At 46.2% G+C, this 17,351-nt stretch overlaps 1 protein-coding gene across 1 annotated transcript in view; it reads right to left on the minus strand.

Moving 5' to 3' along the window:
- Positions 1-11,628, minus strand: part of LOC134998387 (uncharacterized) — a 61,258-nt gene extending 49,630 nt beyond the window's left edge. The window contains exon 1 of the mRNA XM_063951362.1: positions 11,518-11,628. Coding sequence (XP_063807432.1) covers positions 11,518-11,628 — 111 coding nt within the window. The remainder of the gene's footprint in view (positions 1-11,517) is intronic.
- Positions 11,629-17,351: the final 5,723 nt, after the last annotated feature.

Genomic DNA, 17,351 nt, shown 5'->3' on the forward strand with positions numbered 1-17,351 from the left:
GGAGGCTGAGTGATAGGTGCCCGAAGAATGTTTCATATAGGCATTTCAACCAATGTCGTGATACCAGCGTCGGCATTCTGAGCAGTGTCGGGATTCCGGTCTTGGTGTTCCGAGTGCTTGGATCCCGACCCCCTGACAATATCCTATCTGAAGTGCTTGTTTCAAAAAGGCAGCTGTCCAGCAGGGGCGTATCCACCCACTGGCCAGGATGGCACTCACCAGGTATGCCAGCTATTCAGGAGGCGCTACCTGGCTAACAGGGTGCCGCAACCACTACTGTCGCTGTAGCCTGTGGTGCAGCTGCGCAGAACGTCCTCAGGATGCTCCGGGCAATGCTGCGCTTCCTGATGCTGTCAGTTCCACCCCCTCTGTGTGATGTCAGGTGGTCAGAGGCGGGGCCAGCACTCAGCATTGCTGCCCTGTAACACCAAACTTAAAATACTTAAAAGAAGCAGAGGGAGAAGAGTCTACTAAATATTGCAAAAGAGTAAAGTAAGATAGAGTAGAGTAAGGTATGAGGGAGAGTAAAGAAAGGAATGAGAGTGGAATGAAAGAAAAGGAATGGTGCTTTGCTGGCAGCATAAATGAAACAAAACAACAAACACCTAGGCTCACAGTCTCAGTCCTGCCTCTCGCAGGTACATTAAGTCACTGCCCTGTCTACTGACATTCAAAAGGCTCATCAGCCTGGCTTTTCAGCCACATGTAGCTCAGTCCCAGAATTTAGTGGCCTTCCTTGTCTCCTACAGGCATAGGCTTAGAGTAGACCTCCTGGCCCTCAGCAGCTGCCTATCACACTAAGCTCTGACTGGCTTTTCCAACCCCAGGGTGGCAGTATACACAGGCCACAGCCTGACTACTGAGTCTTCCACACTGTTCCACTACAGCAATTAGGTGTCCTCACACCTCACTTTTCTTCCCCGTGTGGGTGGATTCCTCCTGCTACACACAGAATGCATTCCTCATCAATGCATGCCTCATCAAGTATATATCAATTATATAGCACACATACAGTAAATATGCCATACATGTATTACACACACACACTTACCATGCAGCCGCTGCAGGTTGTAGATGGGGGCGGCACTGGGCACCATGTAATTAGGCACCTCCTCCTCATGGCAAAATGCTGCAATTTGCAAGTCAGTGGAGAGAGTGAGGGGCCTAATAACATGATACCTACTCTTGCAGTCATTTTTTTTAGGGGGGGGGGGGGAGTCTGTCAGGTGTGCATCTCTATGTACTCAGAAACCACTTGCATGCACCATTGCTCTGAATTAGGCCCAGAATGTATAACAGGATCAATTCACCAGAATAACAGACTGCTGAGCTTTAGTATCCCTAGAATAACAGTAGTTTTAGAATATGCACCAGGAATAAGAGAGGTGCTACCCTTCAGTATAAGAGAGATCAACTCAGATTACCATCTGCAATTACTAGAATCATACAGCATACATGCCGACATTCTGACTGTAAGATCGGTGCAGCGCGGAGGAGGAGGGGGCAGATTGGGGGCATGGTATGGGGTGTGACGGGGACATAATGCCAAATAGGGGCAGGTCAGGGGGGCGTGGCAGCATAAGCCCATCATTGTAGCCCCGCTCCCACAACACAATGCCGAGATTGCTGGCAGTGTGAGGCACAATGACACGTTCATCAAGAATAGCGTCATCGGACCCACCAGACCAAGGGGACTGTGGGGGAAGGGGTGTCCGGGAGGGTAGGCAAGTATGTCATACAGCCTGAAGTCACCATAAAACTTTAACAAAGTGAGCCATTTGTTTATAATAAAAAATCCTCAACAGGATACAAAACAAACAGTGCTGTTTATCCACTACTAAACTGCATCTATATGCAGTCAGCAGGGATATCCATCCAAAGAATTACATTATTACATAGGTTTTAGGATGCACCAATGAGATACTGTATTGGCCAAATTGGTTGTACAATTAGTATTAATAAATGTGAATGCCATACCTATTGTAGTCACTTCAGATGTAATGAATATAACTTTATAACAGAGTCTACTGGAAGATGTCACTCCACCACCACCAAGTGTGATATCGTAAATCTAATCTCAGCTTCCGGAAAAAGGGAGGGAGAGGTGAAAATTAAACTCTTACTACATGTAGACAGAGAAACCCTCTAAATTCACTGCCAAAATTGCTTCTATTACATGTGTCTGAGTGTAGTTAAGTTCAAGGCTTTCTGCAATCTGAAATGTTTGCCACCTTACCACTCCTACAGTAATAAAACAGAACATCCTGTGTTACTGAGCGTTTTACACATTCTCCAGTCTTCTCCTTACCGATAATCTGCAAAGACAAACAGTGATTTGTCAATTCCCAACAGGACATACCATAGATCAATCTCTGAGTGATTGAATAACTGTCCCTCCAGTCTATTTTGCTTCCTCAGTGATTGTTTCAGCTATGCAACAAATCTCATAAAAATATACCTCAAGAAACCATACAGAGCGCACAGTGATCTGTGGCTGTACAGTATATTTTGCTGTCATATGCAATGCCTACTCATCACACTGTTTTTTCTATTACAAGTCTGACTTACAGTACATCCCATACGTTTTTACTATCCAAACCTTTTGGTCTATTCCATATTATCAGGATATATTAACCTTTCTAGAGAGTGAAGGCTTGGTTTTACAGCTTGGCTACAATCATAATCCTTTCTTAAAACGTACACCATAATACAGCACAGTATGTGCGCCTTACCATATGTCTGAGAAATTTACTAAGCGCTATGTTTATGGTTGTTCTGAAATGCATATTGCAGCCAGTGCTAACCTCTACATTGCAGTATTTACTATGCGGGGGCTGAAGACAGAAACCATCCTGATTTTAAGGCAATGTAGAATGACTTTAACATCTTAAAACACTTGTGGTTTACACTAGAGATGAGCGCCGGAAATTTTTCGGGTTTTGTGTTTTGGTTTTGGGTTCGGTTCCGCGGCCGTGTTTTGGGTTCGACCGCGTTTTGGCAAAACCTCACCGAATTTTTTTTGTCGGATTCGGGTGTGTTTTGGATTCGGGTGTTTTTTTCCAAAAACACTAAAAAACAGCTTAAATCATAGAATTTGGGGGTCATTTTGATCCCAAAGTATTATTAACCTCAAAAACCATAATTTACACTCATTTTCAGTCTATTCTGAATACCTCACACCTCACAATATTATTTTTAGTCCTAAAATTTGCACCGAGGTCGCTGTGTGAGTAAGATAAGCGACCCTAGTGGCCGACACAAACACCGGGCCCATCTAGGAGTGGCACTGCAGTGTCACGCAGGATGTCCCTTCCAAAAAACCCTCCCCAAACAGCACATGACGCAAAGAAAAAAAGAGGCGCAATGAGGTAGCTGTGTGAGTAAGATTAGCGACCCTAGTGGCCGACACAAACACCGGGCCCATCTAGGAGTGGCACTGCAGTGTCACGCAGGATGTCCCTTCCAAAAAACCCTCCCCAAACAGCACATGACGCAAAGAAAAAAAGAGGCGCAATGAGGTAGCTGACTGTGTGAGTAAGATTAGCGACCCTAGTGGCCGACACAAACACCGGGCCCATCTAGGAGTGGCACTGCAGTGTCACGCAGGATGTCCCTTCCAAAAAACCCTCCCCAATCAGCACATGATGCAAAGAAAAAGAAAAGAAAAAAGAGGTGCAAGATGGAATTGTCCTTGGGCCCTCCCACCCACCCTTATGTTGTATAAACAAAACAGGACATGCACACTTTAACCAACCCATCATTTCAGTGACAGGGTCTGCCACACGACTGTGACTGATATGACGGGTTGGTTTGGACCCCCCCCAAAAAAGAAGCAATTAATCTCTCCTTGCACAAACTGGCTCTATAGAGGCAAGATGTCCACCTCATCTTCACCCTCCGATATATCACCGTGTACATCCCCCTCCTCACAGATTATCAATTCGTCCCCACTGGAATCCACCATCTCAGCTCCCTGTGTACTTTGTGGAGGCAATTGCTGCTGGTCAATGTCTCCGCGGAGGAATTGATTATAATTCATTTTAATGAACATCATCTTCTCCACATTTTCTGGATGTAACCTCGTACGCCGATTGCTGACAAGGTGAGCGGCGGCACTAAACACTCTTTCGGAGTACACACTTGTGGGAGGGCAACTTAGGTAGAATAAAGCCAGTTTGTGCAAGGGCCTCCAAATTGCCTCTTTTTCCTGCCAGTATAAGTACGGACTGTGTGACGTGCCTACTTGGATGCGGTCACTCATATAATCCTCCACCATTCTATCAATGTTGAGAGAATCATATGCAGTGACAGTAGACGACATGTCCGTAATCGTTGTCAGGTCCTTCAGTCCGGACCAGATGTCAGCATCAGCAGTCGCTCCAGACTGCCCTGCATCACCGCCAGCGGGTGGGCTCGGAATTCTGAGCCTTTTCCTCGCACCCCCAGTTGCGGGAGAATGTGAAGGAGGAGATGTTGACAGGTCGCGTTCCGCTTGACTTGACAATTTTGTCACCAGCAGGTCTTTCAACCCCAGCAGACCTGTGTCTGCCGGAAAGAGAGATCCAAGGTAGGCTTTAAATCTAGGATCGAGCACGGTGGCCAAAATGTAGTGCTCTGATTTCAACAGATTGACCACCCGTGAATCCTTGTTAAGCGAATTAAGGGCTGCATCCACAAGTCCCACATGCCTAGCGGAATCGCTCCCTTTTAGCTCCTTCTTCAATGCCTCCAGCTTCTTCTGCAAAAGCCTGATGAGGGGAATGACCTGACTCAGGCTGGCAGTGTCTGAACTGACTTCACGTGTGGCAAGTTCAAAGGGCATCAGAACCTTGCACAACGTTGAAATCATTCTCCACTGCACTTGAGACAGGTGCATTCCATCTCCTATATCGTGCTCAATTGTATAGGCTTGAATGGCCTTTTGCTGCTCCTCCAACCTCTGAAGCATATAGAGGGTTGAATTCCACCTCGTTACCACTTCTTGCTTCAGATGATGGCAGGGCAGGTTCAGTAGTTTTTGGTGGTGCTCCAGTCTTCTGTACGTGGTGCCTGTACGCCGAAAGTGTCCCGCAATTTTTCTGGCCACCGACAGCATCTCTTGCACGCCCCTGTCGTTTTTTAAAAAATTCTGCACCACCAAATTCAAGGTATGTGCAAAACATGGGACGTGCTGGAATTGGCCCAGATTTAATGCACACACAATATTGCTGGCGTTGTCCGATGCCACAAATCCACAGGAGAGTCCAATTGGGGTAAGCCATTCCGCGATGATCTTCCTCAGTTGCCGTAAGAGGTTTTCAGCTGTGTGCGTATTCTGGAAAGCGGTGATACAAAGCGTAGCCTGCCTAGGAAAGAGTTGGCGTTTGCGAGATGCTGCTACTGGTGCCGCCGCTGCTGTTCTTGCGGCGGGAGTCCATACATCTACCCAGTGGGCTGTCACAGTCATATAGTCCTGACCCTGCCCTGCTCCACTTGTCCACATGTCCGTGGTTAAGTGGACATTGGGTACAGCTGCATTTTTTAGGACACTGGTGACTCTTTTTCTGAGGTCTGTGTACATTTTCGGTATCGCCTGCCTAGAGAAATGGAACCTAGATGGTATTTGGTACCGGGGACACAGTACCTCCAACAAGTCTCTAGTTGGCTCTGCAGTAATGATGGATACCGGAACCACGTTTCTCACCACCCAGGATGCCAAGGCCTCAGTTATCCGCTTTGCAGTAGGATGACTGCTGTGATATTTCATCTTCCTCGCAAAGGACTGTTGAACAGTCAATTGCTTACTGGAAGTAGTACAAGTGGGCTTACGACTTCCCCTCTGGGATGACCATCGACTCCCAGCGGCAACAACAGCAGCGCCAGCAGCAGTAGGCGTTACACGCAAGGATGCATCGGAGGAATCCCAGGCAGGAGAGGAATCGTCAGAATTGCCAGTGACATGGCCTGCAGGACTATTGGCATTCCTGGGGAAGGAGGAAATTGACACTGAGGGAGTTGGTGGGGTGGTTTGCGTGAGCTTGGTTACAAGAGGAAGGGATTTACTGGTCAGTGGACTGCTTCCGCTGTCACCCAAAGTTTTTGAACTTGTCACTGACTTATTATGAATGCGCTGCAGGTGACGTATAAGGGAGGATGTTCCGAGGTGGTTAACGTCCTTACCCCTACTTATTACAGCTTGACAAAGGGAACACACGGCTTGACACCTGTTGTCCGCATTTCTGGTGAAATACCTCCACACCGAAGAGCTGATTTTTTTGGTATTTTCACCTGGCATGTCAACGGCCATATTCCTCCCACGGACAACAGGTGTCTCCCCGGGTGCCTGACTTAAACAAACCACCTCACCATCAGAATCCTCCTGGTCAATTTCCTCCCCAGCGCCAGCAACACCCATATCCTCCTCATCCTGGTGTACTTCAACACTGACATCTTCAATCTGACTATCAGGAACTGGACTGCGGGTGCTCCTTCCAGCACTTGCAGGGGGCGTGCAAATGGTGGAAGGCGCATGCTCTTCACGTCCAGTGTTGGGAAGGTCAGGCATCGCAAACGACACAATTGGACTCTCCTTGTGGATTTGGGATTTCAAAGAACGCACAGTTCTTTGCGGTGCTTTTGCCAGCTTGAGTCTTTTCAGTTTTCTAGCGAGAGGCTGAGTGCTTCCATCCTCATGTGAAGCTGAACCACTAGCCATGAACATAGGCCAGGGCCTCAGCCGTTCCTTGCCACTCCGTGTGGTAAATGGCATATTGGCAAGTTTACGCTTCTCCTCCGACAATTTTATTTTAGGTTTTGGAGTCCTTTTTTTTCTGATATTTGGTGTTTTGGATTTGACATGCTCTGTACTATGACATTGGGCATCGGCCTTGGCAGACGACGTTGCTGGCATTTCATCGTCTCGGCCATGACTAGTGGCAGCAGCTTCAGCACGAGGTGGAAGTGGATCTTGATCTTTCCCTAATTTTGGAACCTCAACTTTTTTGTTCTCCATATTTTATAGGCAGAACTAAAAGGCACCTCAGGTAAACAATGGAGATGGATGGATTGGATACTAGTATACAATTATGGACGGACTGCCACGGTTAGGTGGTATAAAAAAACCGCGGTTAGGTGGTATATATTATAATAATAATACAATTATGGATGGACGGACTGCCTGCCGACTGCCGACACAGAGGTAGCCACAGCCGTGAACTACCGCACTGTACACTGGTTGATAAAGAGATAGTAGTATACTCGTAACAACTAGTATGACACTATGACGACGGTATAAAGAATGAAAAAAAAACCACGGTTAGGTGGTATATATTATAATAATAATACAATTATGGATGGACGGACTGCCTGCCGACTGCCGACACAGAGGTAGCCACAGCCGTGAACTACCGCACTGTACACTGGTTGATAAAGAGATAGTAGTATACTCGTAACAACTAGTATGACACTATGACGACGGTATAAAGAATGAAAAAAAAACCACGGTTAGGTGGTATATATTATAATAATAATACAATTATGGATGGACGGACTGCCTGCCGACTGCCGACACAGAGGTAGCCACAGCCGTGAACTACCGCACTGTACACTGGTTGATAAAGAGATAGTAGTATACTCGTAACAACTAGTATGACACTATGACGACGGTATAAAGAATGAAAAAAAAACCACGGTTAGGTGGTATATATTATAATAATAATACAATTATGGATGGACGGACTGCCTGCCGACTGCCGACACAGAGGTAGCCACAGCCGTGAACTACCGCACTGTACACTGGTTGATAAAGAGATAGTAGTATACTCGTAACAACTAGTATGACACTATGACGACGGTATAAAGAATGAAAAAAAAACCACGGTTAGGTGGTATATATTATAATAATAATACAATTATGGATGGACGGACTGCCTGCCGACTGCCGACACAGAGGTAGCCACAGCCGTGAACTACCGCACTGTACACTGGTTGATAAAGAGATAGTAGTATACTCGTAACAACTAGTATGACACTATGACGACGGTATAAAGAATGAAAAAAAAACCACGGTTAGGTGGTATATATTATAATAATAATACAATTATGGATGGACGGACTGCCTGCCGACTGCCGACACAGAGGTAGCCACAGCCGTGAACTACCGCACTGTACACTGGTTGATAAAGAGATAGTAGTATACTCGTAACAACTAGTATGACACTATGACGGTATAAAGAATGAAAAAAAAACCACGGTTAGGTGGTATATATTATAATAATAATACAATTATGGATGGACGGACTGCCTGCCGACTGCCGACACAGAGGTAGCCACAGCCGTGAACTACCGCACTGTACACTGGTTGATAAAGAGATAGTAGTATACTCGTAACAACTAGTATGACACTATGACGACGGTATAAAGAAAGAAAAAAAAATACCACGGTTAGGTGGTATATATTGTAATACAATTATGGATGGACGGACTGCCTGCCGAGTTCCGACTGCCGACACAGAGGTAGCCACAGCCGTGAACTACCGCACTGTACTGTGTCTGCTGCTAATATAGACTGGTTGATAAAGAGATAGTATACAATACATACAACAATATACTACTATACTGGTGGTCAGGCACTGGTCACCACTAGTCACACTGGCAGTGGCACTCCTGCAGCAAAAGTGTGCACTGTTTAATTTTAAATTAATATAATATTATGTACTCCTGGGGGCTCCTGCTATAACAACCTGCAGTGCTCCCCAGTCTCCCCCACAATTATTATAAGCTTTGCCTTTTATACATTGATGTGCAGCACACTGGGCTGAGCTGAGTGCACACAGACTGAGTCACACTGTGTGACTGGCTGCTGCTGTGTATCGTTTTTTTTCAGGCAGAGAACGGATATAGCAGAGAACGGATATATTATATTAAAATAAATAAAAGTTAACTAACAACAACTGCACTGGTCACTGTGGTAAACTCTGTCTGACTCTGCACAATCTCTCTCTCTCTTCTAATCTAATTTCTAATGGAGAGGACGCCAGCCACGTCCTCTCCCTATCAATCTCAATGCACGTGTGAAAATGGCGGCGACGCGCGGCTCCTTATATAGAATCCGAGTCTCGCGAGAATCCGACAGCGTCATGATGACGTTCGGGCGCGCTCGGGTTAACCGAGCAAGGCGGGAGGATCCGAGTCTGCTCGGACCCGTGAAAAAAACATGAAGTTCGTGCGGGTTCGGTTTCAGAGAAACCGAACCCTCTCATCTCTAGTTTACACAAAATTGCTGGCAGGTCTATCACAAAGCTGTTTTCAATAAAAAAATATATATATATTTTTCCCATGGTCGCATTTTAATTGGCCACTATAGTCTGCAGTAATGTGACCTCAGAAGCCCTATAAATGTGTTCAAAGGGGTCTGAAGAGCTACTGGCCCTCATTCCGAGTTGATCACTCGCTAGCTGCTTTTAGCAGCATTGCACACGCTAAGCCGCCGCCCTCTGGGAGTGTATCTTAGCTTAGCAGAAGTGCGAACGAAAGATTAGCAGAACTGCTCATAAAAATTTTCATGCAGTTTCTGAGCAGCTCCAGACCTACTCCTACCTTGCGATCACTTCAGTCAGTTTAGTTCCTGCTTTGACGTCACAAGCACGCCCTGCGTTCGGCCAGCCACTCCCCCGTTTCCCCAGACAGGCCTGGGTTTTTGCCTGTCACGCCTGCGTTTTTTTAGCACACTCCCTGAAAATGGGCAGTTACCACCCAGAAACACCCACTTCCTGTCAATCACTCACCGATCAACAGAGCGACAGAAAAGCGTCGCTCGCCCTTGTGTAAAACTGCGGCCCGTACGCATGCACAGAAGTGCCGCTTTTTCAACTAATCGCCACGCTGAGAACGAAAGCAGCTAGCGATCAACTCGGAATGAGGGCCACTGTATGTAATAGAGGAGGAGTATTTGAAAGTCAGTTAGCAGTAAGTACAATTGAAACTTGAAGTGTCTTGTTATAGTTTGGTATACTTGTGTTCCTTATTTGTCTGTTATCCTTATTATTTGCTGTCCTTTTTGGTGGTAGGGGGGGTACTGAAGTAAGAGGCTCATACTGACCAGGACACCAACCAACAGTGGCAGATTTGCTTGAATTTTTTATAATTATTTTTTTCCTACTACAGGTTGAGTCTCCTATAGCCAAAATTCTGAAATATGGAATATTCCGAAATACAGATTTTTTTGAGTGCGACTCAGATAGTGAAATCTCTGCCATCTGATGGTTCAGTGCAGGGCCGTAACTAGCTGTGTGCCAGTGGTGCCTCGGGCAGCACCCGCTCGGCCGCGCCGTCACCACTGCTGCACTGTGGGGTCTGTCCGTTTTCCCGCCTCCCCAGCCAATGTTTAACTCGGCTGTATTGGGGCCCCAGCTACCTCTTCTCACATAAGTAGCTGGGCAGCGCTGCAGCTTCTGTCTCTGCCCCCGGCTCCCTCTTTGCCCCCCCCCCCCCCCCTGAGCCAGCGTCTTCTGGGATAGCCGCTCCCCAGTCCACCCACAGTGCCCTGCGCTGCCACAGCATTAGGGCGGGAGAGGCGGTACAGAGACAGCTTGCTGGAGGATGGAGCCAAATGTAAGTACAGCAAAGACAATCTTATCTCCAGTTCATATGTGTGCTCCAATAAAACATGGTGATTAATAAAAGTTAGAAATACTCCCCTAGTTTAACACTCCTCTTCACAACTCCATTTTCCTTCAAAAACGATGTTTGCAACATGAAAAGGAAGAGAGAATGCAGATTCCTTGTGTAGTATTGTTTAGGTATAAATGCACATTCAGAGATGGTTAACAAATCACCACACCAATAGTGATATGCAAATTTATGTCGGGGTCTTAACCCCCTAAATCAAACCACTCACAATTGTAAGGAAAAGGAGAGACAAAGATAATCATTCATTGATGGAACACCGTCACCATAAATCTCAGGGGATGCCCCCTTCAACAGGAAACTCACAAAAAGGTCATTTGTGTAAGGCGTGGTAAACACTTCATCCTCATAACTCCATCATAAAGAGAAAATAAGAGGCAGGGGATGTCCCCTTCACCAAAAAACTCACAGTCTGAGCCTTGTATAAAATGCAAAGCAGGTGAGTCTTTATTTCCTTTTCAAATTCACACTCAGCTTCCAGGGTAAATCCTCAATGTAAAGTGAGAGAATATACCGGTTTTGGATAATATAAAACACTTTATTAAAATTTTCTTAAAAAGAGAACTTTAGAGGGCATACCCAGGTTGGAGAGATGTCCAAGAATATGATGGTAAGTGCATGAAAACGGGGCCCCGTTTCAGCAATCCCAGAGTCCTCTCCTTGCCAGGTAATGTCCCTCTTGTAGACTCAGGTGCCCCCATCAACGCGTTTCAATCCTTCAAGGATCTTTGTCAAAGAAGCTTTCATATTTCTATTAAGTCTATTTTGCTCCACTTACATTTAGTTTAGTCAGTATTGTGTTATAGTAGTTGTAAATATACGGTGTTACCCATTTAGTCTTTAACTACTTGCCTGGTATGGTTGTATCAGATGCAACCACACTAGCAAGTGCTTTATCTGACCTGGTCGCACCAGAAGGTTCTCTGCCTTCCCACATACCCCCGCTTTCCCGGTGTTTGACATGCTGCCGATCAGATCACTGCTGATTGGGCAACACGGCAGGACCCCCTACTCAGCGGCTGCAGACAATAGCAGCTGCTGGGGAAGTGTAAATTAACCCCCCCAAGCCACCCTTGTGTACCTGGCGGCTGTCCCTGCTGTTTAAAGGAAAGTCGCGATGGTCACAATGTTTCCGATGTCCCCCACGTTCTGATGGTGCCGAACGATGTTTACCAATTATTAAAAAAAAATGTTTTTCTTTTTTTTAACTAAAATCATTTTGGATAAGGTTAAATTCACGTTCTTCACCAAATTCACTCAATTTCTGAGCTGTTTTTGTGAAGAAGAAAAAAAAACCGTCAGCTAAGTTGTTAAATTCGGCATGGACAAGCCTCTTTCGTACTGCATGTTGCATCTGACCATTACAAATCGTTGCAATGGTAACTTGGCGCGTGCACAGTGTAGTCGCGGTGTATGCCCAGTCTGCCAATAATCGCGCAGCTGAGTGACTCTCAGAATTGCGTACAAACATGAATTCGGCCCTAAGACATTAAGATGCCTATTAAGTATTAATCATACAAAAACATGCAGTCAATCCTCTTAGATTCTTTTTAAGAGGGTTGTTGCAGTTTCTAGTGTATAAATACAACATATAGCCATAGAGCAATAAACCATAAGATATATAAAACATTTTTTTAATCAATGGGTTCAAGTACAGAAAGAAGGTCTATGTTACCAAAACCTATATCACAATAATACAATAATATCCTACAGTGAATTTTTTCAATCTATTTGAATCCATTTTGAATGCAGCTGCAAGGCTGATTTTCCTCGCTAGACGTTCATTGCCTGCAGATCCGCTCTGTCAGTCCCTCCATTGGTTACCAGTATTCTACCGTATTAAATATAAAATACTTTTACTGACATACAAGGCTATAAACCAAACTGTAGCAGCAAAAAAACACTGCGCTTAGAAAACAGGTATTATAGTAATTGAATTTTATATTCACATTTTTTTAGAAACAGTTAAAATCAATATACATAGTAATACATCATAGTACATCATAGTACACAGTACCGGCCGGTGCATAGATTAAAAGAGATTATTCTAAAAGTCCTTGTTGGTACATGTCACTTGCACAGTGTTAAGTTAAAGCTTTCAGGAAAAGTTCTTATTTTGATTTTCAACCTTGTATAAGAACACTTTGCCTTCTCAGGAAAATTATTGCAAATGGTTAGTAACAGTCAGTGTTAAGGGCCCCATACACTACAGCGACATGTCGGACCCTCATGTCGCATAAGATTTCCCTTGAACCACTCAGCAGCCTCACGGGCGGAAGGATCGCATAGGACACATCGTATGTGGTCCTTTTGCATACAATGGGGTAAATTTACTAAGATTCGTGTTTTCCCGTTTGAGGTCAAAGTTCAATCACGAATGACATCGAAAGTGTAAATATGCAACTTTTTGAATTGATTACGACTAATTTACTAAGCTGCCGTATTCTGCATTTTCGGATTTTCCGATGTCGATGTCATTCGGTTTTTTTTGGCAGTGTTTTACGTGAGTGACTTGTAAAACACTGCCGACTTTAATACAATGAATCTCGGCCGGATCTGAGAGATCCGTGCTGGGCTTCATTGTGCACTTTGTTAAAAAAATAAATAAAGTTTAAATGTAAAAAAAAAATTGCGTGGGGTCCCCCCTCCAAAGGCAAACCAGCCTCGGGCTCTTTGAGCCGATCCTGGTTGCAGAAATATGGGAAAAAAATGGACAGGGGTTCCCCCATATTTAAGCAACCAGCATCGGGCTCTGCGCCTGGTCCTGGTTCAAAAAATACGGGGGAAAAAAAGAGTAGGGGTCCCCCGTATTTTTGAAACCAGCACCGGGCTCCACTAGCTGGACAGATAATGCCACAGCCGGGGGTCACTTTTATACAGTGCTTTGCGGCCGTGGCATCAAATATCCAACTAGTCACCCCTGGCCGGGGTACCCTGGGGGAGTGGGGACCCCTTCAATCAAGGGGTCCCCCCCCCCAGCCACCCAAGGGCCAGGGGTGAAGCCTGAGGCTGTCCCCCCCATCCATTGGCTGCGGATGGGGGGCTGATAGCCTTTGTGATAAGTGTTTGATATTGTTTTTAGTAGCAGTACTACAAGGCCCAGCAAGCCTCCCCCGCAAGCTGGTACTTGGAGAACCACAAGTACCAGCATGCGGCGGAAAAATGGGCCCGCTGGTACCTGTAGTACTACTACTAAAAAAATACCCCAATAAAGACATTACACACACACCTTGAAAGTATAACTTTAATACATCCATCCACACCTCCATATACACATACTTACCTTATGTTCCCACGCAGGTCGGTCCTCTTCTCCAGTAGAATCCATGGTGTACCTGTAGAAAAAATTATACTCACATAATCCATGGTTGAAGGCTCCTCGGTAAATCCTTTTGTAATCCACGTACTTGAAAAAATAAAAAAACGGATACCCGACCACGAACTGAAAGGGGACCCATGCCCCGAATGCCAGAAACCCACTCTGACTGATGTCTAAGTGGGTTTCTTCAGCCAATCAGGGAGCGCCACGTTGTGGCACCCTCTTGATCGGCTGTGTGCTCCTGTACTGTATGACAGGCGGCACACGGCAGTGTTACAATGTAGCGCCTATGCGCTCCATTGTAACCAATGGTGGGAACTTTCAGGTCAGCGGTTGACCGAAAGTGACCTCACCGCTGACCTGAAAGTTCCCACCATTGGTTACAATGGAGCGCATAGGCGCTACATTGTAACACTGCCGTGTGCCGCCTGTCATACAATACAGGAGCACACAGCCGATCAGGAGGGTGCCACAACGTGGCGCTCCCTGATTGGTTGAAGAAACCCACTTAGACATCAGTCAGAGTGGGTTTCTGGCATTCGGGGCATGGGTCCCCTTTCAGTTCGTGGTCGGGTATCCGTTTTTTTATTTTTTCAAGTACGTGGATTACAAAAGGATTTACCGAGGAGCCTTCAACCATGGATTATGTGAGTATAATTTTTTCTACAGGTACACCATGGATTCTACTGGAGAAGAGGACCGACCTGCGTGGGAACATAAGGTAAGTATGTGTATATGGAGGTGTGGATGGATGTATTAAAGTTATACTTTCAAGGTGTGTGTGTAATGTCTTTATTGGGGTATTTTCTTAGTAGTAGTACTACAGGTACCAGCGGGCCCATTTTTCCGCCGCATGCTGGTACTTGTGGTTCTCCAAGTACCAGCTTGCGGGGGAGGCTTGCTGGGCCTTGTAGTACTGCTACTAAAAACAATATCAAACACTTATCACAAAGGCTATCAGCCCCCCATCCGCAGCCCATTGGATGGGGGGGACAGCCTCGGGCTTCACCCCTGGCCCTTGGGTGGCTGGGGGGGGGACTCCTTGATTGAAGGGGTCCCCACTCCCCCAGGGTACCCCGGCCAGGGGTGACTAGTTGGATATTTGATGCCACGGCCGCAAGGCACTGTATAAAAGTGACCCCCGGCTGTGGCATTATCTGTCCAGCTAGTGGAGCCCGGTGCTGGTTTCAAAAATACGGGGGACCCCTACTCTTTTTGTCCCCCGTATTTTTGGAACCAGGACCAGGCGCAGAGCCCGATGCTGGTTGCTTAAATATGGGGGAAGCCCTGTCCATTTTTTGCCCATATTTCTGCAACCAGGATCGGCTCAAAGAGCCAGAGGCTGGTTTGCCTTAGGAGGGGGGACCCCACGCAATTTTTTTTCTGAAAATTTAGAACATTTCCCCCCCCTACCCACTGAAAAACATGCACGGATCTCATGGATCCGTGCATGCCTATACAAACACGGGATAAAAAAGCAGGTCTGTTTTTTTTTAGCACTTTTTCACGATTTGTATTTTATCACAGCAGTGTTTGGCTATTGTCGGCAGTGTTTGCGTTTTGCACTTTTTAGTAAATTCCCGATTTCTAGCAAATTGCAGGCGTATTTGACCGATGGTGTATTGATCCGTGATTTTTTTCCTAGGACTTCCAAAATATTACGAATGCCCTCATCACTGCCGTGATTTTTGCTTAGTAAATTACCGAGATGACACTTTGATGAAAAAACGGCATCTCGGTCAAAATCGGGACCTTAGTAAATATACCCCACTGTATCTTATGCGATCCCAGCCATGCCTGCGGGAACAGACATATCACGAGTGCAGCGGGACCGCGCATCGGATCGGATCAGATGTAAAACACATCCGATTTGCCACTTTTCATCCGATTTATCGGCCCGAAAGGTCGAAATCAGATTAAATCGGGCATTATCGTTGTAGTGTATGGAGCCCTTTAGTTTGTAACCAGTTAGGACAAGCAATGCAATTTTAAAGCATATATTTCTGAATATAAAATCAACTGCAATAATTCTGGCTTCCAATCAGGATAATTGTCACCTCCTGATATACTGCACCAGGTAATGCAATTTAAAAATATGTAGCCTACTTGTATTGACTGTATTGGGTTTATGTCTCCCGGCTGCTGGTGCTGTAGTATCCGCTGATTAAGCAGCCATCTCCAGAGATCCCCCGTCCTTAAAGGTATCGAAAGGCTTGTGCAAACAAGGCAGGTACTGATGTAATGTAGTGAGTGATAGTCCTTTAAGCGTTTTCCCACCTTCAACACCCTCGGCGGCTTCCTCAGAAGGATGAACCAAACTGCACCAACATACATCTCTTCACTCATCTCCATATAGTTTCCTACACGACCTCTTCACTCTGCACCAGATCTGCATCTCTCATCCACACGTATTACTTGTTCCCACTCAAAATTACAGGACTTTGGGGGTCATTCCGAGTTGTTCGCTAGCTGTTTTCGGTCGCAGCGCAGCGATTAGGTAAAAAAGCGGCACTTCTGCGCATGCGTATGGGACGCAATGCGCACGTGCGACGTACTTTCACAACAGCCGTTGCAGTTTCACACAAGGTCTTTCGACCCTTTTCAATCGCACTGCTGGCCGCAGTGTGATTGACAGGAAGTGGGTGTTTCTGGGTGGTAACTGACCGTTTTTGACGAGTGTGTGTAAAAACGCAGGCGTGTCAGATACAAACGCGGGCGTGCCTGGGGAAATGCAGGCGTGGCTGGCCGAACACAGGGCGTGTTCGTGACGTCAAAACAGGAACTAAATAGTCTGAAGTGATTGCAAGCTAGGAGTAGGTCTCGAGCTGCTCAGAAACTGCACAATTTTTTTTTGTAGCAGCACTGCGATCCTTTCGTTCGCACTTCTGCTAAGCTAAGATACACTCCCAGAGGGCAACGGCTTAGCGTTTGCACGGCTGCTAAACGCAGCTAGCGAGCGAACAACTCGGAATGAGGGCCTTTATCTGGTGGAATGCCCTCCCACGCACAATAAGACTCCCCTCTATTCTCCAAACCTTAAAACTTTCCCCGAAAACTCACCTCCTCAGGCAAGCTTATCAAATTCCAGACCCACCCACCAGGGCCGGCTACAGGCACGTTCCAATAGAGCGGCCGAACAGGGCGCCGCTAGCTCTCACCACCATATTGGAGCCTGGAGCCATCCCTACAGCAGCAGCAGTGCCCGCCTTCTGGCAGAAACGTGTGCACACTGCATCGCTCACATCTCACAGCCCTAAGTAACCCCCCCTCCTCACTAACTGGTGCTGGCCCGAGAGCCAATCAGAGCTCGCTGTCCAGCAGCTGAGGCTCTTGATTGGCTGCCAGACCGCGAGCTTTGATTGGCTCG

This window comes from Pseudophryne corroboree, chromosome 1 (assembly GCF_028390025.1).
Source record: "Pseudophryne corroboree isolate aPseCor3 chromosome 1, aPseCor3.hap2, whole genome shotgun sequence".
In the NCBI taxonomy this organism is placed as follows: domain Eukaryota; kingdom Metazoa; phylum Chordata; class Amphibia; order Anura; family Myobatrachidae; genus Pseudophryne; species Pseudophryne corroboree.